Source organism: Fomitopsis serialis, assembly GCF_022376445.1.
Source record: "Fomitopsis serialis strain Sig1Antser10 chromosome Unknown B0H18scaffold_30, whole genome shotgun sequence".
Lineage (NCBI taxonomy): Eukaryota > Fungi > Basidiomycota > Agaricomycetes > Polyporales > Fomitopsidaceae > Fomitopsis > Fomitopsis serialis.
Genome location: NW_025954990.1, coordinates 1 through 24,830, shown reverse-complemented (window position 1 = coordinate 24,830; position 24,830 = coordinate 1). Strand labels below are relative to the sequence as shown.

Below are 24,830 nucleotides of genomic sequence, written 5' to 3'. Positions count from 1 at the left end.
CCTCCCGACTGCTGACTGCTGCTAATCAAACCCTGGTGACCCTAAGATTCTCATTGAGCTCGCCGTGACTCCGGCGCGCTGTCGTATTAGACGCACACTGACATGCCGCCCTTCAGTAGACAACGGTCACCATATGCGGGAACGAGCCTGAGTACCACTGGTTGGCATGCTTCAATGCATCCCTGGGCGTCATGAGGTTCCTAGTAGGATTCTCGACATCGTTTTGCTGCTCTTTCAACTGATGATCGCCAAGATATGAACTGATACGACCCGAAACAACTTCCATTTTGTGGGTATCCGCGTCGGGAAACAGCGATGCCTCTTTGCGGAACACGGGAAGGCGATGCAGAGTCCACCATTGTTGTGGGCCCGCGTCTTCTTGATGATGCATGCTGTAGGGCGGTGAGCGACATGCGCCTCTAAGCACGGTGGCATCAACTCGCCCGGTGGACTTGAGCTTACCTTCAGCTGACCTTGCGATATCGAGAACTGCCGAGTTGCTTGGGTATGCGAATCCTCATAAACCTCGACATCCACCAGGTTTTCCACCTGTCTCCCCCTTGCCTCCCACAGGGCACATCACTAGGACCACTCTCAAGGAAGGCAAAGCTTCAAACCCTACTCGTTCCGTATCTGCCATTCGCAAATGAGTTCCCAGCGGGATTACCACCAGCATCCGGATGCGAATCGTGCCGGCATGGCTCACCCACCGACCGCTGGACGATGGTCTACACCACCGTCGACGCTGTACGTCATCAAACACCCGACACTTCCCGTCTTTCAGCACTGACAACTGCTCTTCTCCAGCAATTCAGTGCCTACGTGCACGCGAGGCGCCAACGATTATACCCGTCACTTACCACCGTAAGTCCATGTGTCATTGCGTGTGCGTCGAGAACTCATGAACCTACTGTTAGTGCTCTCGCACTATCAACGGGCGGCGAGGCTGCCTCGTATTCTCGTCCTTTTACTCAGTGAGTGACTCTCGTCGGATCTTACTGCCCCTCCAGTTCATAACTCACGGATGGATCTAGAGGCAGTGAAGCGACGCAAAATTCGTACGGATTCCCAGCTGCGTATGGCAATACGTATGACTCTCGGTGAGTCGCGATACTGGATGAAGTGGACATGCGCCTGACCACCGCCGCTGACGAAGGTATCCGCGTGCCGAGGCTGCGCACACGTTGTATTCGACTGCTGCATCGCATATTCCGGGGGCAATTGCGTACGTCACAGTGGATACTCTGGTACTCGCAGCACTGCCTAACGACTGTCTTCCAGGCGAGCGCCTCCGTCGTACTGGTCAGACGCCGGGGCCACAAACATCAATCATAACACTGCCTACACACCGACCACATATGCCGATCAATACCGGGACATGTCCCTGCCCTTTCAAAGCCCGCATTATGCAACCTCGCCCGGGTCCCCTGCGTCCTCATCGTCTTCGAGCTATCATTCCATTTCTCCGTACCAACTTACCGGTATGCCCTCGGTCCCGGAGTCCATCCCCTTCCCACCAGCGGATCCCGTTCCTCGCATCCCATGTCGTTGGATTGGCTGTAACGTTCTCCTGGATGACATTTCCACTGCTGGGATCAAGCGCCACCTCCGCGATTGGCACGGCGATCTATCCGGGACGTCTCACAAGGACCGCAGGACATGCATGTGGGACGACGGTCCTGCGAATGTATGTGGCCGCGAGCTCGACGCCGCGAGCTTTGCCAAGCATATCGCGTCGGTGCACCTGAAGAGCACCGCACAGGAGTGCGAATACTGCCACAACGTGATCGGTCGGGCAGACTCGCTTGCCCGGCACAAACGGGACCATTGCCCTCAGCGTCCTAACAAGTAAAGTTGAGGTTGTTTCGTTCTCCCCGGCTTGGAGGGTGGTGGGCCAGGTCCATCGGTCTTCCTCGATGTTCTTGCACTGCCGTGTGCATTGGCATCCCGCCTTCCATGCCATCTTCGTGGCGCAGGCGCTACCAACAGTATACCCCCTAAATGTCCAAAAAGTATCACCGCCTCTCTTCCATTCGAATTGGTTATGACTCACCTAGGCCCTCTGTATCGCTACTTTCCGCTAAATGTATCATTGTATGCCTTATTCGCAGTCTTGGTACTATCGGTTAATTTTCTCTGAGGTATTGTTAGGTAGAAGTCCTGCTGTCTCGAGCGCCCTCTGTCTCCCATACTGTATCAGCTGCATCAATGCTCCTCTTGATATGTACTAGTACATGGACAGTGTCTCTGGTAGCACGCTAAGCCTGCGTAATTGATCATACGTTCATTGACTGGTGTCATACGCTTGCACCGCAAACATACTCTGCGAGCCTGAGTGGCCATACAACGGTAGGCACATTCTTTCCCCACACTTCATCGCCCTCGACTACAGTCAACTATGGTAGGCCGGGACGCAGACTAACAGATGCTCACTGGCCGGTCATATCCTAGGCTGGATTTGTCTGGTATCTGTTATAATATCGTTCAGATCCGGAGGACGGGGCCCGGGAGAGAAGAGACCGAATGAGCACCGAGCAGCTTTCCCGGCAGACTAGTATTAGCCAATGCACAGATGGCCGATGTCAGCAATAAAAGACGCAGCCCCATGCATGAAGGCGTCCTTGAATGTTCATTGTTGCCCTGCCTGTATACAGGCAATCAATGACTGCGCTGCCTCCCAGGTAGTGGACATGGGTGCTTGCTCGGCCGAGTCGATTCCAATGATCGAATCCGAAGAAGCTTGCTCAATTTTTTCCGCGACAAAGTTGCGTTTCAAGAGGCAGTAGAGTGAAAGAAGGTGAAGCTCGAAAGCTGAGGTCCTGGGGAATGCTCACTGGAGGAGCGGGAGGAAGGTATTAGCCGACGGCAAGGTGGTCTCGGCGATAAGGCGGACGAAGGTCGGATTTTGCGTCCGCGAAGCGCCTGAGATCGCATCTTTACCGTACATCCGAGGCGTGCAGGTCTGCTTCCACGATGTACTTGAACACTCACTGCCTCCCCGTAGGACACCGACCCAGTACCTAACCCGAAGAATGAGCGAATTCCTGAGGCTGTTATCAGGATATGCCATGTTACAGAGCTCACAGTGCTCGGGCAGGATGACGTACGAGACAGTGCACAGGGCCCGCGACGCCGTTTTGGGAGTCCAAGTCCAGATGTTATGCGGCTCAAGTCCAGAAGGGCCGGGCGGAGAGTGTTGGTGAGTACCCAGAAGTTCATAGCTCCGTATCTTTGTGCTATACCATCTACTCGCAGATACGCGAGCAGGCACGCATATGACGAGTCTTGGTGCCGATGTGGTGAGGAATACGCCGTGGGGGTCATGCGCTTGACCATATGCGTTCTTCAAGCCAGGTTGGCGACTTCGAATAAGTGGGGCATATAGAAAATACACCTCCCATATGCCTCCTGCTGTCGGAAGGCCGTTGCACGACGATGGGATTCTCGGGGCCAGGCAGACGAGCGGGGGGAGAGGCACGACCGTGCAGGGTGGGTGCGGTAGGGAGACAAGGAGCGTCCTGACAAAAAACGAACTGACCCTGCCATCCGAATTAGGAAAGCGTCGGTCGCGTCGCGCGTCGCGACGCGTCCCGAGGCGGTCACGCACACAGTCCGTTTAATGCGACAAACAACGCCCAACACCCTCCCCGCGAACATATAAATACGGCTGGCCGCACCGCTATGTCTCCCCATTCTTCCCCCAGGCGTCCCTCGCCCTTCGAGCTACTCGCATTCTTACTCATAGCAACATCAACATGTTCATCAACCTCGGCGCGATCCTCGTCACCGCCGGTGCACTGGCCCTCAACCCCAAGTCGTACATCTACTGTCGACTTGGCGGAGGTGGGGGCCTCGCTGCACAACCGATATCTGGCCTCGGCACTGCCTGCCCGCTCATGGTCGACAGGGTCGAGTCCTTCTTCGACCATGTATCCGGCTCGCTCAGGTACGTGATCGTTGTCGACGACGATGACTAGCCTGTCACTGACGATATGCACAGTGGGGCCGGAGACAGATTCACAGGCATCGTCGGAGATGCGTTCGCAGGCATGGGCAACATGGTCTCCGACAGCATACATGGAGGGGTTGGAGAGGCGTTTACGGGCGTCTTCGGGGGCATAGGTGACATGGCCTCCGATGCGGCCTGGTTCATGTATGACACCAGGTGCGTCGCCCCCGTTCGTTGTCCCAAATTCAGGTGCTGATCATGGTCCTTCGGTGCAGTCGGCGGTTCATCCCAGTCACCACAGACACCGACCCGGTTCCTCTCCTCCCTGACGCCTTCGTCGACGACCCAGGAGACCCGTATGCGGCCCTGTTGACCGGCTTCCAGGAAGACGTGCGCAAGTGGAGCACAACGACGGACATCATCGTGCCACCTATCTTCGATCTCGCGGATTGGACAACGGATTTGATCGTGCGGCCTCCCGGAGACATCATCGTTTGGGTCCCGCACACCTTGAGGACCTGTCTCTGGGCTGAGCGACCGCGGAGAAATCCAGCACCATCCGAGATCGAAGATAGCAGCTCTGTTTCCACATCTGGGACACCGTACGCCGTCAACATCGCGCGTTCGGTCGTCGAAGGCTTCCAGGATCGCCATCACGCCGGTTCTCGTCGGACAGCGCACGCGCTTGTCCTGTTCTACACCATGGTCATCGCGTACGTCGCCGTCGCTACTCTCGAGCCTGTTAGGACGGCGTGGCGGACTTCGCTCGTGGGTCACCTCGGGTTGCCTGCCATGTTCGGGTTCGTCATGCGTAGCCTATATTCGTCGATGGTGAGTTGGTTCTCCCCTCTTCACAGCACTTGGCTGACATAGGTCTTCAACAGCTCTTTATGGCTTCACTCAAGGGAATGCCGGCTGACGATCACGTCCAGCGCATGGCCGGCCTCACTCGGAAGACCATTCGGCAGCTTCGCAGGGCCAGCAGCCAGGACCACGCGCTCATCGGCGGTCCTCGTCCGCTCATTGCATACGACCTCGCGAACTACACCCCCGCTCCACGTCTGGCTCTTCGGCCTTTGCTCGTCGTCTTCTGGGACGGTCCAGTCCCCACGCCTGTCGCCATTCCTCGCTCGGCCACCCGTTCGCGCACGTTCAGCGCGATGACGTTCATGGAGGCACGCCGCGCCGCTCCTAAGTCGAGCGGACCTTTAAACATGGTGTCTCTCATTGAAGAGGTCAGTCGCCTTTTCCTTCTGCCGTTGTCGATGCTGACGCTGCTTTTTATTAGGACGTGCCTGCTACGACGATGGGATACGCGAAGCGCCTCCTGCGACGCCAGCAGCCGGGCCTTCAGCTACTCGGCCTCTCGAAGCGCCGCCTCCACCGTCCCGCCGTCAAGCCAGTGCCCACCGAGGCGGACGTCGATCCTATCGAGGCTCCCATTCAGGAGACTGTTCGTGAGCCTTGCAAGGCGGCTACCCAGGATCACGCGTTGATGGGTGGCCCTCGCCCGATGATCGCATACGACCTCGCGAACTTCACCCCGATGCCGCGCTTGGCTCTTCCTCCTCTTCTGCTCATCCTGCCGGACGGGCCCCTCGCTCTAGTTCGCTCGGCCACTCGCCCTCGTACGTTCAGTGCGATGACGGGGATGGAGGCCCGCCCCGGTCCGTCGAGTGGACCTCTCACGATGGCGTCTATCATTGAGGAGGTGAGCATCCTTCTGTTTTCGCTCCACGTTTTCATACTGAATCTGCTCTTCCAGGACGTTCCTGAGACCACGATGAGATACGCGAAGCGCCTCTTGCGCCGCCAACAGCCTGGCCTACAGATGTTCGGTCTCTGGAAGCGCCGGGTCCACCGCCACGCCGAGCTGCGCGCGCTTCGCGACAAGATGGGTGAAGACGCTGCCCTTCGACACGCACAGGAGGGACGGAAGATCCTGCAGCAGAACCTTCGTGCAATGTGGGCTGAGGGCGGACGGTTGGAGGTGAGCTGTCTTGGCTCTTTTGATGTTTCTCGTTGCTGACGGCCTCGCAGCGGCCATCTGCAGAGCCCGAGAACTAGACGCACGCCGCGTTCTCCCTCCACCAACGGCGAATCATCTACGCCACACACCCTATCATTATTCGTCTATCTATTCGTATCGGTCTTAAGTTCTTTTTGTATCACCACTTCTTTCTTGATGTCCGACATGTCGCGAACCCGTAATGCCCTGCGGGTTCGTGGCATGCCGTTCATCGCGCGGGTCAGGACTGTTGGGGGCATCCTTCAGGCCTGGCTCGCATTTCCCTTTTCCTCCTTTTCTATCTTTTCCTCTCTCGCAAAGTAATGTACTGCAACCGAACACTGGCATGGACTCAGAAAGGACCCTTGGATTTTGATTTGTATGACATGGTTCGTCTTGTGTCATGGTCTCGGCTCGTGTACCCTTTTCTCTTATTCACGGCCTTCTTCATCTCCTCTGGTATCGTTCGTCTTGTAACCTTGTATCATCGGTCCAGAGAACGTGGTTTCGACAGCGGGATATTACCCATGTATCAAAGTCAATCACAGTGATGTATCGCTCCCCCTTATATCATCCTCCGATCCGAGCACAAATCTGACTCTGTTCACATCTTTCGAATTGCGCACAGCATTTCACTGCATGCACTTACAGTACATGACCAGGACCGAACACCGGTCCGCCAATAAAATGTGAGGATCCCTTACTGCCCACGATGGTTCAATAGAGCGCCAACAGTGCTATTGACGCACGCAAGGCTCCTTATATGCGCACAAGATCATACAAGACGATTGATCCTATTCAAAAGCATGACGCTAAACACGCAGGACATCATTCGCCCACAGCTATACAGTGCTACTATGAACTGCAGCACTCGAGCGCACTCCATAGAGGTCACCAGAACGAAGCGCATCACGTTCGGCAAGCCCAGATATTTTCCGCGCGTAGGGTAGATTCAGCATGTTGAGGACCGCTATAGTACGGGACCGCTTGCCAATGCGCGGAGTGAAGTTTTCACTGTGTGTTGACGACAGAGCGGGAGATGTTGACGCAGATAGAGCAGCCTGTAGAAGCAGTGTCGACAGCGTGCAGAACAAGGGCTCCGGCAAGGTGCGGAGCGGAGACTTGCATGCTTGAGTCTAGGAGGCCAAGAGAATCGCCAAACACCGCAGAACCAACACGACGAAGAGAGCAACCAAGACAAGGGGAGTCGAGAGCAAGGGGGAGAACAGAAACGATAGCGAGAGCGAGGGTGAGAGCACCAGCAGCCAGTCCCACCGTACGGTGTTTGAGAACCGCAAAACAGCGCATCCCGGCGACGCCCGACAAGCACTACGCAAAACAGATAGAGCCCTAAAGATCCGCGTCAGCCTCACCAATCGCCAGTCGCGCACACAAGCACGCCCACCCACCAGCCGCTCAAACCCTCGCGCCCTACTTGAACCCCCGCACAGCCCTTATTGCGCTGGGAGCTCCCGCAGCAGGGCCGCATTTAGGGAGTCCAAACTGTTATCCGACTGTGCTCAAAGTTCAGACGTTCATGGGGAAGGGCTCTCGTCGGATCCGCGCAGCGATCGACGCCGGCACCTCGGGGAAGTCGATCGCGTGTGAGGTCGACGGCGTCGTCCACATCTTAGTCGAAGGCGTTGTCCGTCCGTTAGTCGAGAGTGACCGCGAAGAAGAACAGAGCGAAGGCGAGTACACGCTGGAGAGGGAGAACATCCCTGAAGGAGAGAACGACCCCGCAGTCGGAGAGTGCAACGCCAGGCGGCGAGCTTTCGTCTGTGCGTTGGCCTCCGCCGCCTTCAGTGCCCATGAGGGCGCCCAGAAGTGTGCACCAGCTGCGCATGCGTTGCCGTGGCCGCTGAAGGAGGGCGTGGCGACCGGGGTGGAGAGGGCTGCTGTGGGCGTGGGAGAAGGGGAGAAGCGCACGAGACGAGGAAGAGAGTTGTACGCTGGCTTTGGCCTCAGCGGGAGAGCGTATTGGGGCTTGGCAAACATGGCGCTGTCCGACTTCAGACTGGATGTGGGACGTCCACGATCTAGCAGACGGGGTTTGTCACGTAACTTCGCGTATACCGAAATGGGACTCACCATCGTCCCCTTTGCCACTGCGGCGCAAGGCGAGCTTCAGGGATGAAGATAGCTGCACCCGTCCCAAAGCCTTCTCACCATCGTCTTCCCAGTTTTGTCCTGCCCGTCCACGCTTCGCACGCTCGATCCAGATGCAGACGACGACGACGCAGACGACGACCCAAGCCGCGACACCCATACCGACGAGCGAGTAGCTTGACTTTCCCGGCGTGAGAATGAATGCGGCGTCTTCGGTTGCAGCTGTGGCAGAAGAGGTGGCGAAAGGAGCGGCGTATGCATGGCCAGGATGGAAGGGGAGGGTGATGGGCGCCATAGTGCTTGAAGGAGAACCGGGTGCTTCAGCGGTGCGAGGGCGCTATGCGGGTGGTGATTGTAGTGAAGGGAGAGAAGGAAGTGAGGCTGGATGTCGACGTACTTGCATTCCTGACCGAGAGCCCAAGTAAGGAGGGAAGCGGGTTTCAGACTGCTGTGAACGCGATGCAGACAATATCGGAATGGCCAGGGATGACGTGACGTGGTCATGGCTGGATAGGACCGCCTTGATCACCTCTTGAGCTGCTGAACACAGTAGTAAAAGTGCTGACAGCGTACCTCGACAGTGGAGGGCGATACTACCCAAGACGTATGAAGACGTATAAAGTTGAAGGCAGAGGTCGCCCATCCATGGCGGCGATGAGGCGTAATCCACGCGTGTTGGATTCCTCTTCGTCTTCGGGGGAGGAGGATCAAGGCAAGCTTCGTGTCCCAAGGAGAGGGAACATGAAGAGTTCTCGCATGATAATTCTGGTGTCTTGCGCGTCGCCGCCGTCTCTTGATCACGACCGTGACGCGTGATGAACGACTGGACGACAGAGGCGGCGGGCGTCTGAGCGATGTAGAATGTACGTAAGCACCACCGAAACGGGCTTGCCAGCCACCAGTGCCATGACTAGGCCAGCTTCAACTTGAAGGTGGTCTCGTCTTCACTCCTCCTGGGACCTGTACAAGTCGACTCCTGCATATAATCGATATCATGCGGATAGCCTGATGATGTGCAGCTGGCGTCAAGGTCAAGGTCGAGTCTAGCTCACCAACTCTTCCTAACTGCTGTCTTTCGCGTCGAGTGCGATTGACTTGGTAACTGAGATTGCATGCGTCGACTGCTACAAGGATGCTCGATAGGCCTCACGCTGTATCTGATATTGTACAGAATTGCAACAAACGATCTATCTCAGCGATGTGAAGAAATTCGGCATGCGCTAGTTTCCCCCAGCTCCCTTCGCTGCGGCGAGGAGGACCAAGGTACTCAGCCCGGGGACCAACGACAAGGTCCATGCCAGGATCGGGTCTCCAACTCGCCCCACTGGCGACCGAGGGCCCGACCCCTACCCCGGGAAAAGAGGGAAATACGTACCTACTCGGACGCCCGAAACCACGATGGTCGCCGCCCACTACGCGCTGCCGACCCAACCATGTCAGCCTCGCTCACTACCCAAGGCATCATTGCAGACGACTCACGCGTCCATATTGCCACGACCGCCACACCACGCCGTACACTCGCACTGTGTCGCGCTCCCCGCCAGTGCATTGCCGGCGGTGCGTCCTCCCTGGGCTCGCTGGAGCGCGACGAGGCCGACAGCCCGGACGCCCGGTTCGCGCGAGTGACTTCTGTCACCGCACGCCGTGCAGCTCCGCGCCCCTGCGGCCGTACTGGGCCAGTGGTAGCTTGCCGATCACCGCAGGGGCTTTGACTGTCGTAGGGCATGCGAGGACGTGCGTGGCTGCCCACCGTGCTTAGCTGGCGATGGCGAACATGGATGGTAAGCATACATTGTACCGATCGCTATGATTGCGTGCGTTGACTTACCCTCGGTGGGTCACTGAGTTGCTCCTCCGTGGCGGTGGCTCTAGCGTCGGCGAGATATCCGCATCGGTCATCTTGATAGCCGATGGTCTTGACTCTGGTCCAGGGGTCTTGAGGTTGAAGTGGGGCCGAGCTTACCTTCGCATCAGATGAGAGAGACCTAGAGATAATCATAGGAGGAGATGGGAGAAGCAGACAAAGAAGGATGGGAGGAAAGAACGCGTCAGGCAGAGTTTTTATATCCCCAGCCTCAGGCTGTTGCGTTCGTGACTGAGGACATTACGCGTCAGCCTCCCGGTCAGCCTCTGCGGCGGTCTCGACCACTGAGTGACTCGCAGGCTGGCACCTCCCCCGCCAACGACCTTCGTTTGCCACGTAACGAGACGGGGGCCATCGTAACGATGGACGTGAACATTTCCGCGAGGATATCGAGGCAAACTATTGGGCCTGCTGTGCAGACACTACCGTGACGGGATTGCCTCCGCGACGCGGTCACGTGTTCCATAACATATCCACACCCGACACGCTCGACCTACTGACCCCATATCGGCCCTTCAGATGAACTGCGATTGTCAATTTCGAGAGAATGATTACATTGTACGCTGTCTCAGTGGTGGCGAGGGCATGTTCCCCTTCCCTGCCTGATTCGCTATGCATTGTTGCAGCAGTGGCACCGGCCGTCTTCGGCGGCGAACAAAGGATGGCTGAGGTATAAGTACTGTGCATCTGGACGCAATACTTCAGCCCCCTCATATCCTGCCCAGTCCTCGCCCGAAACTCCTAGTGTACGCGGACTCGCTTCCACCCTCACCGACGAGCCGAATAACTCGCATGCACGTACTAGGTAAATCGCTCATTCGGGCACGGCAGAGCTGGGAGGTAGCAGGAGCGCAAGAACATTGCATCCCGTCGCAGGCGCACCGTTTCATACAAACCGCACACATACGTGCAAGTGGCCACCCGCAGGCGAAGGGGGCCACTTGCGCGCGGTCCCGTGACGCGACGCGAGGCACGAAGCAAGGTGGCCCACATATCTCCAGCCACAACGGAACGCGCCACATTCTTCCCCCACACTTCATCGGTCTCAGCATACGCTGCCAAAGCGCACAAGCCCCTATACAACTGATCGCCACCATGCCTCGATCGATCGCCGCAGGACAAAGCTTCGACATCAAAGCGACAACCGCCAAGGTCGTCAAACTCCAGGAAGCCGCCTTACTGCTCAACTTTCACCGCGCAGCGAAGGCAGAGAAACTGGCATCGTCGTCGCCCAGTAGAAACTACGAACTAGGACCTCGAGACGTCGCCGTCAACGGTGTTCGGTCAACCGACGACGGACGGGATGTTAGATTGACGGGACACCGTCTCGACACATGTTCTCAAGCAAACAGTAGCGAAGAGGATCAGCACGTCGCACGAAGGTCAAGAGTCAATCAATCTGCAGGCACAGAGACTGCCCATGCCGCGACCGCCGAATACGTCTCGCCGCCACAGACACGGATGCCTCGAGTTAGTGAGACGGCGTCCGGACCACGGCGAAGCGCCAGAATCCGTGCAAAAGTTGCTCGAGATTGTGACAACAAAGCTGACGTCGCAGCAACATGCGAGACAGGTACGAGAAACGACCATGTCGTCGCCACAAAGTACACTGACCGTGACGCTGGGCCACACACAGATCCTGTTCGCGCGAAGAATGAGCAAAACACCCAAAATAGTTTGGAGTCTAAACTCAGGTGAGTGCAAACGCCGCTCACGGGGAACGCGCATTGCATCCTTGACGTCGCGGATCCCCTACGCGCTGAACGCGAACACATAGCGTCGAGTCGCGACACATGACCTTCGCATCGTCGCGGCGGTGACTTGTGTCCGTCATCACCATGTCTATAAGCTGATGTACGCATTGATTCTAGGGTCCACCATGCCCCAGCGAAGGCCACCCGGACGACCCAAAAAAGAAAAAGGGAATCGCCAGAAAACGCGCAAGGACAGCCCCGGGTCAAGCAGTCGCGCACATCGAAATCGTGCAAGCACAAACATGAGTGTGAAATCGAAGAACCGACACTGAAGGGGGTAGATTCACAACGCAAAGGTTCTGTGCGTCAGAGAAGAACACCGGTTCAAAGGCCTCGATAATCTCTGGCCGTATCGCAAACCAGAAGACGCGCATTGCGAGAACACACCGCAGGAAAGACCTGGTCGACGGGTTTGCCCACATATCGTGGATGAATGGAGGGTGCCAACACAAGAAAGGGGGCGGGCCAGGAAGGGAAACACTCACGCACAAGGAAACACGAACAACCGCGTCAGAAGCAGGCCTGCCTTTCCAAATACAACATCTCCCAGGCAGAGGGTGTACGGCGCGCAGCACACAGAAAGGTGTCGTCAAAAAGCCTGTAAACGTCGCCTTTACTGCCCTTCAGGCTGTCTGTAGATGTATAAATGTTAGTGGTGACCGCGTTCCAAGACGTAGAATCGACGCGCACCATCTGACTTATTGGCCTATTCCTGACTGTCTGTCTTGATTCCCGTCCTGGTCTGTGTCCAAGTCATGGTCCAGAACACATCTGAGGCTTAAAGCTTCAAGCTTAAAGGGTCGCAGGACAGTGTGCGGGGTGACAGAACAGATTAGCCGCCGACAACGTCGGTGATAACGGCGGAGGCGAATTTGCATCCGCGAGGCGCCTGAGATCACATCTTTACTGTACGCCTGTACGCGTGCAACTCGCTGAATACTCACCGTCGACCGTCGACCGCCTTCCAGAACCTGTGCCGATAAGGCGACGACATTCTGAATGTGGAATTAGGACGGTGCACCAAGGAATGTGCGGGCGACGTACACAACACACCGCGTCATTGCAGTGCCTTCATCCTCTGGTCAATGCGACAGCTCTCCAGGCCGACGAGTTGGAGGAAGGGCATGGGTGAGTGCGCAGATGTGCCCCCTATCATTTGCTGATCCATTATCTTCCCGATTAGATGTCGCACTGTGAGCGATAGGCTTTGGTCGTGGCTCACTCTTGGTGTATTCGCGTTCAAGTTGAGAGGCACCGACTCAGGCTCGGAATGCGAGCGACCCAAATGACTGGGTGCATGTATGCGCTCCGTTTTGCTTTTGGGGGCACGACATTGGCATCGCCATAATGTGCGTACTATATCCTCTCTTTGCGCATCTTGATGTTGGAAGACCTTTTCAAGTCGCGGGGATCGTGGGGGCGGAGAAGACGAGCACATGAGCTCGGTGAGGCTCCGCGGATAAGCGTGGTGTGAAGACAAGGGACGTCCTGACAGGAAACGAACTGACCCTGTCATCCGAATTAGGAAAGCGTCGGTCGCGTCGCGCGTCGCGACGCGTCCTGACGCGGTCACGCACACAGTCCGTTTAATGCGACAAACAACGCCCAACACCCTCCCCGCAAACATATAAATACGGCTGGACGCACCGCCATGTCTCCCCATCCCGCCCCCAGGCGTCCCTCTCAGCGACCTCCTCTCTCGAGCTATTCGCATTCTCACTCGCAGCAACATCAACATGTTCATCAACCTCGGCGCGCTCCTCGTCACCGCGGGCGCCCTCGCCCTCAACCCCAAGTCATACATATATTGTCGTCGACTTGGCGGCCAGGCGGGCCTCGCAGCTCATCCTATGTCTGGCCTAGGCACCGCCTGCCCCATCTTCATCGACAGGGTCGAGTCCTTCTTCGACCATGTATCCGGCTCGCTCAGGTACGTCATCGCTGTATGTTACGGTGATTGACCTCCCTCTGACAACATGCACAGTGGGGTCGGAGACAGGTTCACAGGCATCGTCGGAGACGCGTTCGCAGGCATAGGCAACATGGTCTCCGACAGCATGCATAGTGGGGTCGGAGACACGTTCACAGGCGTCTTCGGGGGTATTGGTGACATGGCCTCCGACACGGCATGGTTTATGTATGACACCAGGTGCGCCCCCTCCGCCCGTTGTCCCCAAGTCAGGCGCTGATCATGGTCCTTCGGTGCAGTCGGCGGTTCATCCCAGTCACCACAGACACCGACCCGGTCCCCCTCCTCTCTGACGCCTTCGTCGACGACCCAGGAGACCCGTATGCGGCCCTGTTGACCGGCTTCCAGGAAGACGTGCGCAAGTGGAGCACAACGACGGACATCATCGTGCCACCTATCTTCGATCTCGCGGATTGGACAACGGATTTGATCGTGCGGCCTCCCGGAGACATCATCGTTTGGGTCCCGCAAACCTTGCGGACCTGTCTCTGGGCCGAGCGACCGCGGAGAAATCCATCTCCACCCGAGATCGAAGACAGCAGCTCTGCTTCCACATCTGAGACACCGTACGCCGTCAAGATCGCGCGTATGGTCGTCGAAGGCTTCCAGGATCGTCACCACGCCGGTTCTCGTCGGACAGCACACGCGCTTGTCCTGTTCTACACCATGGTCATCGCGTATGTCGCCGTCGCTACTCTCGAGCCTGTTAGGACGGCGTGGCGGACTTCTCTCGTGGGTCACCTCGGGTCGTCAACTATCCTGGGCTTTGTGATGCGCAGCCTATATTCGTCGATGGTGTGTTGGTTCTCCTCTCTTCACAACACTTGGCTGACATAGGTCTTCCACAGCTGTTTATGGCCTCACTCAAGGGAATGCCGGCGGACGATCACGTCCAGCGCATGGCCGGCCTCACTCGGAAGACCATTCGGCAGCTTCGCAGGGCCAGCAGCCAGGACCACGCGCTCATCGGCGGTCCTCGTCCGCTCATTGCATACGACCTCGCGAACTACACCCCGGCTCCACGTCTGGCTCTTCGGCCTTTGCTCGTCGTCTTCTGGGACGGTCCAGTCCCCACGCCTGTCGCCATTCCTCGCTCGGCCACCCGTTCGCGCACGTTCAGCGCGATGACGTTCATGGAGGCACGCCGCGCTGCTCCTAAGTCGAGTGGACCTCTTAACATGGTGTCTCTTATTGAGGAGGTACGTCGCCTTTTCCTCCTGCTGTTGTCGATACTGACGCTGCTTTCTAGGATGTGCCTGCTACGACGATGGGATACGCGAAGCGCCTCCTGCGCCGCCAGCAGCCCGGCCTTCAGCTACTCGGCCTCTCGAAGGGCCGCCTCCACCGCCCCGCCGTCAAGACAGTGCCCACCGAGGCGAACATCGAGCCCGTCGAGCCCGTCGAGTTTCCCATTCTGGAGACAGTTCGGGAGCCTTGCAAGGCGGCTACCCAGGATCACGCGTTAATGGGTGGTCCTCGCCCGATCGTTGCTTACGACCTGGCGAACTTTACCCCGATGCCGCGCTTGGCTCTTCGTCCTCTTCTGCTCATCCTGCCGGACGGGCCTCTCGCTCTCGTTCGCTCGACCACCCGTCCTCGCACGTTCAGCGCGATGACGGGGATGGAGGCCCGCCCCGGTCCTTCGAGTGGACCTCTCACGATGGCGTCTATCATCGAGGAGGTGAGCACCGTTCTGTCTTCGCTTCGCGCTGTGGATACTGAATTGGCTGTTCCAGGACGTTCCTGAGACCACGATGAGATACGCGAAGCGCCTCTTGCGCCGCCAACAGCCTGGCCTTCAGCTGTTTGGTCTTTGGAAGCGCCGCGTTCAGCGCCACGCCGAGCTACGCGCGCTTCGCGACGAGATGGGCGAGGACGCCGCCATCCGCTACGCACAGGAGGGACGGAAGATCCTGCAGCAGAACCTTCGGTCGATGTGGGGTATCGGAGAGCAGGTGAGTAATATCTGTGCGTTCAGAACGACGCAGCTGCTGACTTCGTTCTCTCAGCCTGAGCACTAGGCGATTGGCAGGCTCTCCACCCAATATGACCCCCGCGCACTATCATTATCGCTATATATTCCTCCTTCTTCTTGAATTACTGTTTGAAAATCTCTTCTTGATGTTCGACACGTCGTGAACTCGTAATGCCCTGCGGATTCATGGCGTGCCGTTCATCGCGCGGGTCAGGACTGTTGGGGGCATCCTTCAGTCTTGACCTGCTTTTTCTTTTCCTTTTTCTCGTGCATTAGTTTCCAACTCTCGACTCGGATCAACATGGACTCCTCGGATAGCAAGGCATTCGTCTCGGCACATGGACTTCTCTAGTTTTGTATGAACATGTCTCGCGCAAGGATTCAGTTCGGATCTTCCTCTACATCTCGCCTGGTTCCTCCCCAATCATCTCTCTTCTGTATCAGCCGCATGATTTCTCGTCACTATATAGGGTTTCTTGACATCGTTCGTCGCGTAGACATCATACGTATCATTCTAACAAATGTTGTATGTCACTTTTGTACTAGCCGCCGGAAGTTATCTCTCGTTTCTCTCCTTGTTTCATTTCGCGACTGTCATTATCGTACAAATCTAGCCTTGGTCAAGTTGGGCGACACGAGTCAATAATCCTGCCATATCCACACCATCTAAACGGACTCTTGCGGACATCACATACGACGCGACCACGTGATCACAGGACGCGACGGTCTCCACGCGTCACAGGCTAATGCAGCTGTGTTACCGTGGCCACAGTTCAGAGTAGTACAATTCGTTCACGACCAATATCTACAGGATTTGTCTGCTTTGCACACATGCATTGTCTCATCTACGAATGTCCCCCTTCGTGTATACGGTGACACGAGGGGTCTACCTCGGGCTCCAGTGCTAGACTTACGCATCGCAGGATCAATGTAAGCTACGAAAGTACAGTCGATCCGTGTCGCAGCAACATGCAAGTTCGCATATATTTGCAGGAAGGACATCAGAGCTGTCCTGCGAACGTTACGCATAGGTCAGTGCTGCGTTGAGGATCAGACTACGCGTCCCTTCGATCAGGTTGAACTGCAACAAGAGGCTGGCAAGGCTGAACTCTAACGCACCACCCTACCTGCCGGCTTGCGAGTGTTCAGGTCTTCGGTGCTTCCTCCTCGACTATCGCATACCTCCGTTGCGCCGTCTCAACCAAATCGTGCACAACCGAAGCAAGCGGCGCTGAAGCAAGTCGAGATGGCTCCCATCCCGGCTTCTGCTGAAGTGCCTCAATCCACCGCTAACGTCTCCTCAAGCCTCCCGATAGCCTTCCAAGGCAACAAGCAGCTCCTGGTCTACGTTGTCTCGGTACTCGTAGCCGTCCTCCTCTTCTTGTCAGCTGGGGTCTACCTCCTGCACCTCCGAGTCCGCCGCCGACGTCGGAACCAAATTGAGGCTACAGACGAAGCTGCCTGCCAACAGCCTTCCCAAGTCCTTGTTGCGGAGGTCTACCGACCGGCACTGAATCGAGGGTGCTCGTCTAGCACAACCCTCAACGACAACACAGCGAAGGAGAACGTCAACGCTCAAGCGCCTGACCAGGTTCTGGACAAAGCAATGACACAGGAATTGTACGAGGCCGAGCCTACGACGCCGGTGAGTCCACAGCTCGCCACGCCCCGCCTCATCGGCATCGGCTGACACGCTCTGTGAAAGCGTTCTGTCGGGGGCACCAACTGGCCTGCTGCAGCATCGGAGTGTAGAACCCAAGACGAACCGAGCGGACCTTCCTTCGTCTTCATCGCCAATGACGAGGGACCTGACAGTGGCATGTCCGCCGTGTCTGGCACACCTGTTCTGAACACGAAACGGGTGAGTACATCAGAACCGCAGCATCCGCACACAACTGACACCAGCCTTCACAGACCAACGACACCTTCATTGCGGTTAAATCCGCGGAGATACTCTGTCCGTCAGTACCCAGAACGAATGTCCAACACGGAGGTCGCCAGAACACCACGAGTCTAGGGCCAGGCAAGAAGTCGTCCCACAAAGGCCCCAGGGCTGATCGCGGAGAGAGCCTGCTTGACCGCCTCGACGCCATTCTCGCACAAGAGCCCACCTTTGTAACCCCTGAGGACCCAACGCCGTTCCCTTTTATCGCAGCAGATCCCACACGGCGCAGCAGGGTGATGAGCATGCTCGACGACATCATCGTGCAGGGGCCTCCGCCGCTCAGCCCAGCCTCGGAGTACGACTCGGATGCGTCGAGCACCGACAGCCCGCTCCCGGCGACGCCTCCGACCATGATCGTCGCAGACCACGGCTTCCTGCCGCCACTCGATCTCGCCTCGCTCCTGCGTCTGTCTTCGCCTGATCAGCAACGCCGAGTCGTCCTGCTCCCGGAGTCTTCGCCTCCGCGCATGCAGGAGTACCTGGTCTGGCCCGTCAAGAAGACCTTGTCGAAGATAACTGGCCGCGGCGCTGTTCCTCCGCTGTCGCCCCCGGCCATCATCCTCGAGGACACCGACGTAGGCGAACTCCCATTGCAGACACCGGACTGCTCCTCGCTCTTCCCATCCGAGGTGTCCCCGGAGGTGGACTACCTGCAGCCGCCTCCGCCTTCGTGGAACGCGCCGGTTGAGGAGACGGTGCAGCCTGTTGTCTGCGTGCCGAGAAGGATCGTGAGGCCGACCTGCGTTCGCGGGCCCACGCCGTTCCTGAAGCCGAGACGCTCTCAGCTTCGTGGCCAGCCCATCCGACCGGCGGCTGGAGAACGCACATCGCTGACTGGTCCTGGCATTGGACTCGGTCTCTCTGTTCCTCGGAACCCTGCATCCTTAGCCCCGTCGGTGATCAACGAGGAAGATGCGCACCTATCTGTCCCTCCTCGGGCGATTGCTGCGGCCAGACCTGCTCATAGGGCGGCGTCACTGTACCCAGATTACTTTTAGTTCCTGCATTCAGTCTGCATTCCTGTCTATTCGCTCCGTTTCCCGTTGATACTCTTCATTTTGTCCTCCCATGTCCTTCATACATCTAGCCTTTTGCATGTTGTCTCGTCTCTGCTTTTCTTCATCCACTCCCCTGTCCATGTCTGTACCGCAGTATTTCTTGCAATAGCGTGCCAATGCCCCTTGTCAATCCGGTGGGAGTGAGTGTAGTGGACACAAACCATACATCCTCTTCTAATCAGCACGACACATTCCGTGGCTTCCGTTCGGTTTCCGTGATGTGTCCAATCCGCTGTGGTGCACTAACGAGTCCAGAAAATTGACAAGCATTGAAGGCCACCAGCGTCGAGCGGCCAGCTGAGCGTACTGGGCGGGATGCCTAGTTAGGTTCTGATTATCTAGGTGCCGCATGCCAGTGGACAGAGGGTAGGAAGAGGTCGTTGCATTTCATTGCAAGCATCGTTTGTGTGATGGTTAGTCGGTGCAGAGGCGGACAGACGCCCACGCTCACCATGCCGGGTGGCGCGACCTGCCGCTATTCGTCCATCCGACCCATTGCCGGAATGCCATCCAAAGTATTCAAGCATTCCTTCGACCTCACGAAAGCCCGACTACGATCCCAAGTACTGGATGCAACCGCTCGGTTTGACGGACCAATGAAATGCTTGGTGCAGACATGGCAGAAGGTGGGCTTGCGAGGTCTGTACAGGGTGTGTCTGCTCTTCCCCAGTGGAGGCGAAGGATAGCTTAACAGTTTTTGGCAGGGCCTACGAGCGCCCATAGTCGGAGCGATGCGGCCAAGAACACATTTCTGGACATACACAGAGTTGACACAGAGTTCCAAAACACCATTCGGTGATGTGAGAAGCAGCCGGCGACACACCAACTATCGCTCGGCCAACTCGCTCTCGCAGGTTCCGGCGCAGGTTGTGTAACGAGTTTCGTCCTGTGAGTACCATCTCTATGTCGTCGCCCGGCGCCCTTCCAATGCTTCCGTAGTACCCCCATAGAGCTCGTGAAGTGCAAGATGCAAGTGCAGATGCTCATGGCACCCGGTGTCTCCCCAGTCCAAGCAGCGGCAGCCCTATCCTCGGTTGCACCGGCCGCAGCCCTACCCACAGGTCTCTCTGGCTCTCCTTTCCGCAAACTTCCCGGTCCCATCTCCGTCCTCACATCCGTCATTCGTACCACCGGCTTCCGCGGGCTCTGGCTCGGCCAGACCGCGATGCTCATCCGGGAGACCGGCGGCGGCGCCGCATGGTTCGCGCCTAAGGAGGCTGTCGCGACTCTCCTACTGAAGCGCCGCCACGTTCCGTCCAAAGACAAGAAGGAGCTCCGGCCCTGGGAGTCAGCGGTTTCTGGCGCCGCGGCGGGCATTGCCTACAACGTCGCGCTCTTCCCGGCGGACACCGTGAAGAGCACGATACAGACGGAGGCAGAGCTGCGTCCGAGAGCGCCTGGAGAGCCCGGCCCTACGTTCCTTGGCACGTTCAGGGCGATGGATGCAGCGCAAGAGATCAAAGGCTTGTACGCAGGGTGTGGTATTACTGTGGCGAGGGCGATACCTAGTAGTGACCTCATCTTTTTATGACGGCTTGAGCAAGAGGTACGGCTCGTAGTGACCGTTATAGAATGACCCGCTTCTCGATCAACCTTCAAACTGGACGGGTAACGAATGAGATACGCTGTTTCTGATGCACGACTTCCCCAGATCGTTCATTCATCATTGTTCGTTGTACGACAAACATGTAACCCGTCTGGCGACCTATCTGTACGAACTAGGTGACGACATAACATTTCAATATTCAATCTTGAGTGGAGTCAAACATGGTATCATACAGAGAGGAGAGTGAAGGGGAGCAAGTTCGCGTTGAGCTACGGGGAGAACCTAGCTACATGGAGAGATATTCGTATCCGCGCCAGAACCCTCTGGACGAAGTAATTGGCCGAGTGCGTACATCTGTTGTTCGACTGCGAGCATGGTACTGATGATGCGGAACTCCTGAGCCGGATTCGCGTCCAAAGGCATGGACACCGCGTAGTCGAACATAGGGCACCGCCTAAATCGCCAGACGTGCCGCCCTTGTGCATCCCGTTCGAGTTTGGGGTGATGAGCGCAGATGATGAACCTCCACTCGTTGTAGTATACGCTGTACGCGCAGAGCGCGTCGTCCAACTGCACTGCAGCATCCGCGTCGCTCAATTGGCGGTCTAGATCCCAGCCTTGCTGGCGATAATGATGGACGACGCATGTCGTGAGCGTCCAGTGTAGGGCGCCCAGTGTCTCCGCTTCGGCAGACTTGACGTCTTCATCTGAGTCGGTCTCACCACGTACGACGACGACAAGTGGTGTGACTGGCAGATACGGACGCGGATATCTAGCAACGTAACATTGGTGAGACACATCCGTAACTCTGAGTGACTGTCTTTCCACTAGCTCACCTCCAAGTAGGAATGAAAACCCACGACGTTGACGACCGGCCAAACAATCGCAGTATGAACTCGCCGATAGGGTCATACGGGTCCAGTTCCTGTGTCAGCTGAGAGGAGGAAGTGGACGAGGCAGTAAGCGCCATTATGCTTGCCTTCTGCTCCAGTGTGGCATCGGGTCGCATATATAGGTCGGGCACGAAGTTCTCGCGCGGCTTCTGGTCATCCCAATCAATCCATTTACACTCTGCTAATTGATTCAGGTGATGGAGACGCAGGGCAGCGAAGTGCATTGTTTGCTCGGCCATTGTTCGTGCACGATCCTCGATCATTCGATCCACCTGGGAAACACACCTGTGTGAGCATAGCATGGAATTTCGCGAGTGATCAGGTACCTGGTACACGGCCGGCACGGGTATACTCCCGTGTTGGTCCAAGTACATATTCGATTTCATGTATGCCGACTTGATCATGCACACACGTATCATTAATTCCCACCAGCACTGTGACTGCCGCATTCGATCCCAGAGTACTTCTCCGTCGAGCCATGTCCACCCGTGCGCCGATGGATCGCGGCGCACAGTTTGGCCCGAATATCTGGGACTCGAAAATTCAGCATCTGTGACACTCCAATCCTTGGGTAGACGAGTCTTGGCGACGTACCCTGCCGAAGTCAAAGCAGACAGATCAGGGCCTGACAACAGTCCCAAGTGCATCAGCACGTCTTGAGGGACATAGTGGCGACCAGCAACAGTTACGGTACCAGTGAATGCTTCGGGTGCTGTGACTGGCCTTCGAACAATGGGTTAGCAACACCGCCGAGCCTACAGAGCATAAGGTCCATTTACCTCGTAACTATGTCGTGCTGTATTGTCATATCTAGATATGTGCGCAGACACTCCATTGGTTTCAGAGTGGTGCCATACGATATGGTGGTTGGCGGTATCGCAGCCCGCACTTCAATGCGGCGATCTCTGGTCCGAAGCCGTGAAGCGCGTCCCGCCTGCTTGCGCAACCATTGATCAACGAGCTTGATAGACTGATCAATTTCACGATCGCTGGGACCGGGGTCACAGTCTACAACCTGGGGACCAAGGAAGGCCACAGTGAACGGGTCCATGACAGGTGGACGCAATGAATATTGCGGAATGTTTGGATGCTCTGCTGAATCAGGGTTGGAAGATGAGGATGCGTCGGATCCATCGAAGCCTTGCAGCTGGCGTGAAAAGCTACTGTTCTCCGAGACGTCGCGCCATTGGATCTCGTCCCATATACTAGTCAGACGGAAGATGTGGTGCTGAAGAGATAGGAGGGCCAAGCCAACGCGGTACCGACTCCGCAGGAAGTCCGACGCGTCTCCTTCGTCATTTCGCACACAGGGAAAAGGCAGCGTATCAAACAAGAGAGACAGAAACCGATAGTGCCCAGTCGAGTCAGATGGCACATAGGGGATGTGTGCAATGATGTGTATGGCTTCGGAGTCGTATACCAATCCCAAGGTCATTGCCCAACGTGGAAGTACCCTTGCTCCACTGCTAATATTGCGAGGCCTGGCGCCACGCACGCGTTCGGCAATGGATGCCCGTGCAGTGCATGCCTGTACCATAGATAGAAGGCTGACAGTAGCATTGTCAGCAAGGTGGCGCAGTACAGTCTGCATATCCACTGCTGGCACACCGGCTGTGTCCCAAGAAGAAGGGCCCTGGGCGACAAGCATGAGAGCAGGATTGAACATGTTGATGGGAAGACGATCCAACCATCCTAAAGACGGTGCATCCGAGTCCGGCTCAGCGTAGTAAGCTGCTTGGGTATACAGCACCGCGCAGTCGATGGATCCTGTACCTCGAGAGCGACGACCATCATGCTGTATCAGGGACAAGTCTTGCCTTCGGGAGGAAAGCGGGTGCCAGATTTCAAACAGATTGTCAGTTACTACTACCCACGATCTAGGGGCATTTACGACATACCTTCTCACCACTGTCGCAGGGATTCCATCGAGCGCAGTCATGATTGCATGTCTCGCCTCGAACTCGCCATTTCTATATCGAAGGACTGCATAGATTTGGTGCAGAGTCATTTGGGTCGCTCGTATGTGATGATTGTGGATGTTGTGCATCGAGACCTGCCAGCTTGAGGGGTCGTGGCAACGTTTTATGGTCAGAGTGAAGCTCGGAGAGAGGCTGTGAGGGGATCGACCCTTCATTTCTGCATCGGACAGGAATCGCATAATGCACTTTCCCTCATCACATATATGATGCAGGCTGGAGCGGACCAAGTCTGCATGAGGCTCCCATTCCCCGCGACAGCGACGGCGACCAACTGCTTTCAGATCCTAAGTAGTGCGGATACAATATACAGGCATGTCAGTGTGCCTGGTACTATGTGTTAGCGACATGTTACAAGTGACGTACCATCCATGATTGAGGTGCTACCAAGTGTTGCCATGTGAGCTTCAGCTCCTGTAGATACCGGATCTGTCTTGAGCAGAGCAGTGCGATATCCGAGCTTGGGTCCATAGACTCAAGGGTGCGAAACTCCCAAGCATGATTGTGGCGAGTCATCTCCGGAGTCGTTGAATGTATTGGCGATTCAGGGGTCACCGCGTGGCAGTCGCACTCAAACACACGACTAGATGCCAGGGCCCAACACCCCGAGTACTGAACACTTGCCAGATGGTGACGGCTTCTAGTAGGACCTCAGTGAGCGAGTGACGAGCAGTTAAGCTGCAGCAGACGCCGGAGCCACAAGTTTGTAACTGCAGATGCGTCACCGGTTCACCCTCCGGTGCCCTCCATTGCGTATTGTGCATTGCCAGTGACTCATTCCCATTTCACGTTGAAGTACTGAGTGCTCAGTAAGTACTCAGTCCGCAAACATTCTCTGACATTCTTGTAGAAAAAATTATTGTGATTGCATTCGCATCCTAACCGTAACACCTAGTACTGGGATGGAAGGTGGGGTAATTGGACCGTACGACACCTATCTCCTTCACATTATTTAGTGTGTCTAACACGTTACCAACGTTAAACCCGGAGTGAGATTCGGTCGTTTCGAACGTTGACCCGGAGGCCGACCGGAGCAAGCAGTCGGTCGATGTAAGCGTTCCGGCCGGTGTTGCCGTGGAATGCTGCGAACGTGGCGGCCGCCCAGGATGCATGATTCCACAGACACGTCTGGGTAGGTGCGGCCGTACCCTAGCATATCTCAAATAAAATCCGGGTGTGCTATGCCCAGTCTTTTGAACGTTCCGGCCGGCCATTTATGCAGCCCTGCGGCCGTACCCAGGGCTCGCTGCGTGTGCTCGGCCCGACGTTACAGACGCTCCGGCCGGCCATCCAGATACCTCTGCGGCCGTACCCAGGGCTCGCTGCGTGTGCTCGGCCCGACGTTACAGACGCTCCGGCCGGCCATCCAGATACCTCTGCGGCCGTACCCAGGGCTCGCTGCGTGTGCCCGGCCCGACGTTACAAACGCTCCGGCCGGCCATCCAGATACCTCTGCGGCCGTACCCAGGGCTCGCTGAGTGTGCTCGGCCCGACGTTACAAACGCTCCGGCCGGCCATCCAGATACCTCTGCGGCCGTACCCAGGGCTCGCTGCGTGTGCCCGGCCCGACGTTACAAACGCTCCGGCCGGCCATCCAGATACCTCTGCGGCCCCCCCGCGGTGCCGCCCGCTACAACGCTCCGGCCGCCATCCAGATACCTCTGCGGCCGTACCCAGGGCTCGCTGCGTGTGCTCGGCCCGACGTTACAGACACTCCGGCCGGCCATCCAGATACCTCTGCGGCCGTACCCAGGGCTCGCTGCGTGTGCTCGGCCCGACGTTAC

General features: G+C 57.0%; 9 protein-coding genes across 9 annotated transcripts; 4 read left to right on the top strand and 5 right to left on the bottom strand.

The window, feature by feature from the left end:
- Positions 1-202: 202 nt before the first annotated feature.
- B0H18DRAFT_1005066 (uncharacterized protein) lies at positions 203-2,103 on the top strand. Its single transcript, XM_048028535.1, has 7 exons — positions 203-394; positions 465-747; positions 808-864; positions 918-974; positions 1,035-1,100; positions 1,157-1,225; positions 1,282-2,103. Exons 2-7 carry the CDS (start codon positions 647-649, stop codon positions 1,850-1,852), a joined length of 921 nt encoding a protein of 306 aa, XP_047893748.1. The 5' UTR covers positions 203-394; positions 465-646; the 3' UTR covers positions 1,853-2,103.
- Positions 2,104-3,755: 1,652 nt separating this feature from the next.
- Positions 3,756-6,016, top strand: B0H18DRAFT_1118756 (uncharacterized protein; the record flags this gene model as incomplete). The annotated part of the gene is made up of 7 exons (XM_048033835.1): positions 3,756-3,946; positions 4,001-4,165; positions 4,225-4,780; positions 4,834-5,184; positions 5,238-5,660; positions 5,715-5,939; positions 5,990-6,016. The coding sequence occupies 7 exons, from the start codon at positions 3,756-3,758 to the stop codon at positions 6,014-6,016; spliced, it is 1,938 nt and encodes a 645-aa protein (XP_047893747.1).
- Positions 6,017-6,792: 776 nt separating this feature from the next.
- On the bottom strand, positions 6,793-7,270 carry B0H18DRAFT_1005048 (uncharacterized protein). The gene has a single exon (XM_048028534.1). The coding sequence runs from the start codon at positions 7,263-7,265 to the stop codon at positions 6,969-6,971; it is 297 nt and encodes a 98-aa protein (XP_047893746.1). The 5' UTR covers positions 7,266-7,270; the 3' UTR covers positions 6,793-6,968.
- Positions 7,271-7,725, bottom strand: B0H18DRAFT_1005047 (uncharacterized protein). The gene is made up of 2 exons (XM_048028533.1): positions 7,367-7,725; positions 7,271-7,307 (listed from the first exon to the last, which is right to left on the bottom strand). The coding sequence occupies exon 1, from the start codon at positions 7,674-7,676 to the stop codon at positions 7,485-7,487; it is 192 nt and encodes a 63-aa protein (XP_047893745.1). The 5' UTR covers positions 7,677-7,725; the 3' UTR covers positions 7,271-7,307; positions 7,367-7,484.
- Positions 7,726-13,149: 5,424 nt separating this feature from the next.
- On the bottom strand, positions 13,150-14,042 carry B0H18DRAFT_1005040 (uncharacterized protein; the record flags this gene model as incomplete). The annotated part of the gene is made up of 3 exons (XM_048028532.1): positions 13,150-13,609; positions 13,667-13,842; positions 13,914-14,042. 3 exons carry the CDS (start codon positions 14,037-14,039, stop codon positions 13,528-13,530), a joined length of 384 nt encoding a protein of 127 aa, XP_047893744.1. The 3' UTR covers positions 13,150-13,527.
- A 2,368-nt stretch (positions 14,043-16,410) lies between these two features.
- On the bottom strand, positions 16,411-16,798 carry B0H18DRAFT_1005033 (uncharacterized protein). Its single transcript, XM_048028531.1, has one exon. It carries the CDS (start codon positions 16,655-16,657, stop codon positions 16,421-16,423), a length of 237 nt encoding a protein of 78 aa, XP_047893743.1. The 5' UTR covers positions 16,658-16,798; the 3' UTR covers positions 16,411-16,420.
- Positions 16,799-17,240: 442 nt separating this feature from the next.
- On the top strand, positions 17,241-18,688 carry B0H18DRAFT_329513 (uncharacterized protein). The gene is made up of 2 exons (XM_048037623.1): positions 17,241-17,489; positions 17,543-18,688. Exons 1-2 carry the CDS (start codon positions 17,448-17,450, stop codon positions 18,569-18,571), a joined length of 1,071 nt encoding a protein of 356 aa, XP_047893742.1. The 5' UTR covers positions 17,241-17,447; the 3' UTR covers positions 18,572-18,688.
- A 395-nt stretch (positions 18,689-19,083) lies between these two features.
- B0H18DRAFT_1165447 (mitochondrial carrier) lies at positions 19,084-20,441 on the top strand (the record flags this gene model as incomplete). Its single annotated transcript, XM_048035845.1, is given in 4 exon segments — positions 19,084-19,281; positions 19,336-19,431; positions 19,443-19,519; positions 19,571-20,441. 4 exon segments carry the CDS (start codon positions 19,084-19,086, stop codon positions 20,160-20,162), a joined length of 963 nt encoding a protein of 320 aa, XP_047893741.1. The 3' UTR covers positions 20,163-20,441.
- An 18-nt stretch (positions 20,442-20,459) lies between these two features.
- Positions 20,460-21,309, bottom strand: B0H18DRAFT_1118752 (uncharacterized protein; the record flags this gene model as incomplete). Its single annotated transcript, XM_048033834.1, has 2 exons — positions 20,460-20,949; positions 21,014-21,309. The coding sequence occupies 2 exons, from the start codon at positions 21,307-21,309 to the stop codon at positions 20,460-20,462; spliced, it is 786 nt and encodes a 261-aa protein (XP_047893740.1).
- Positions 21,310-24,830: the final 3,521 nt, after the last annotated feature.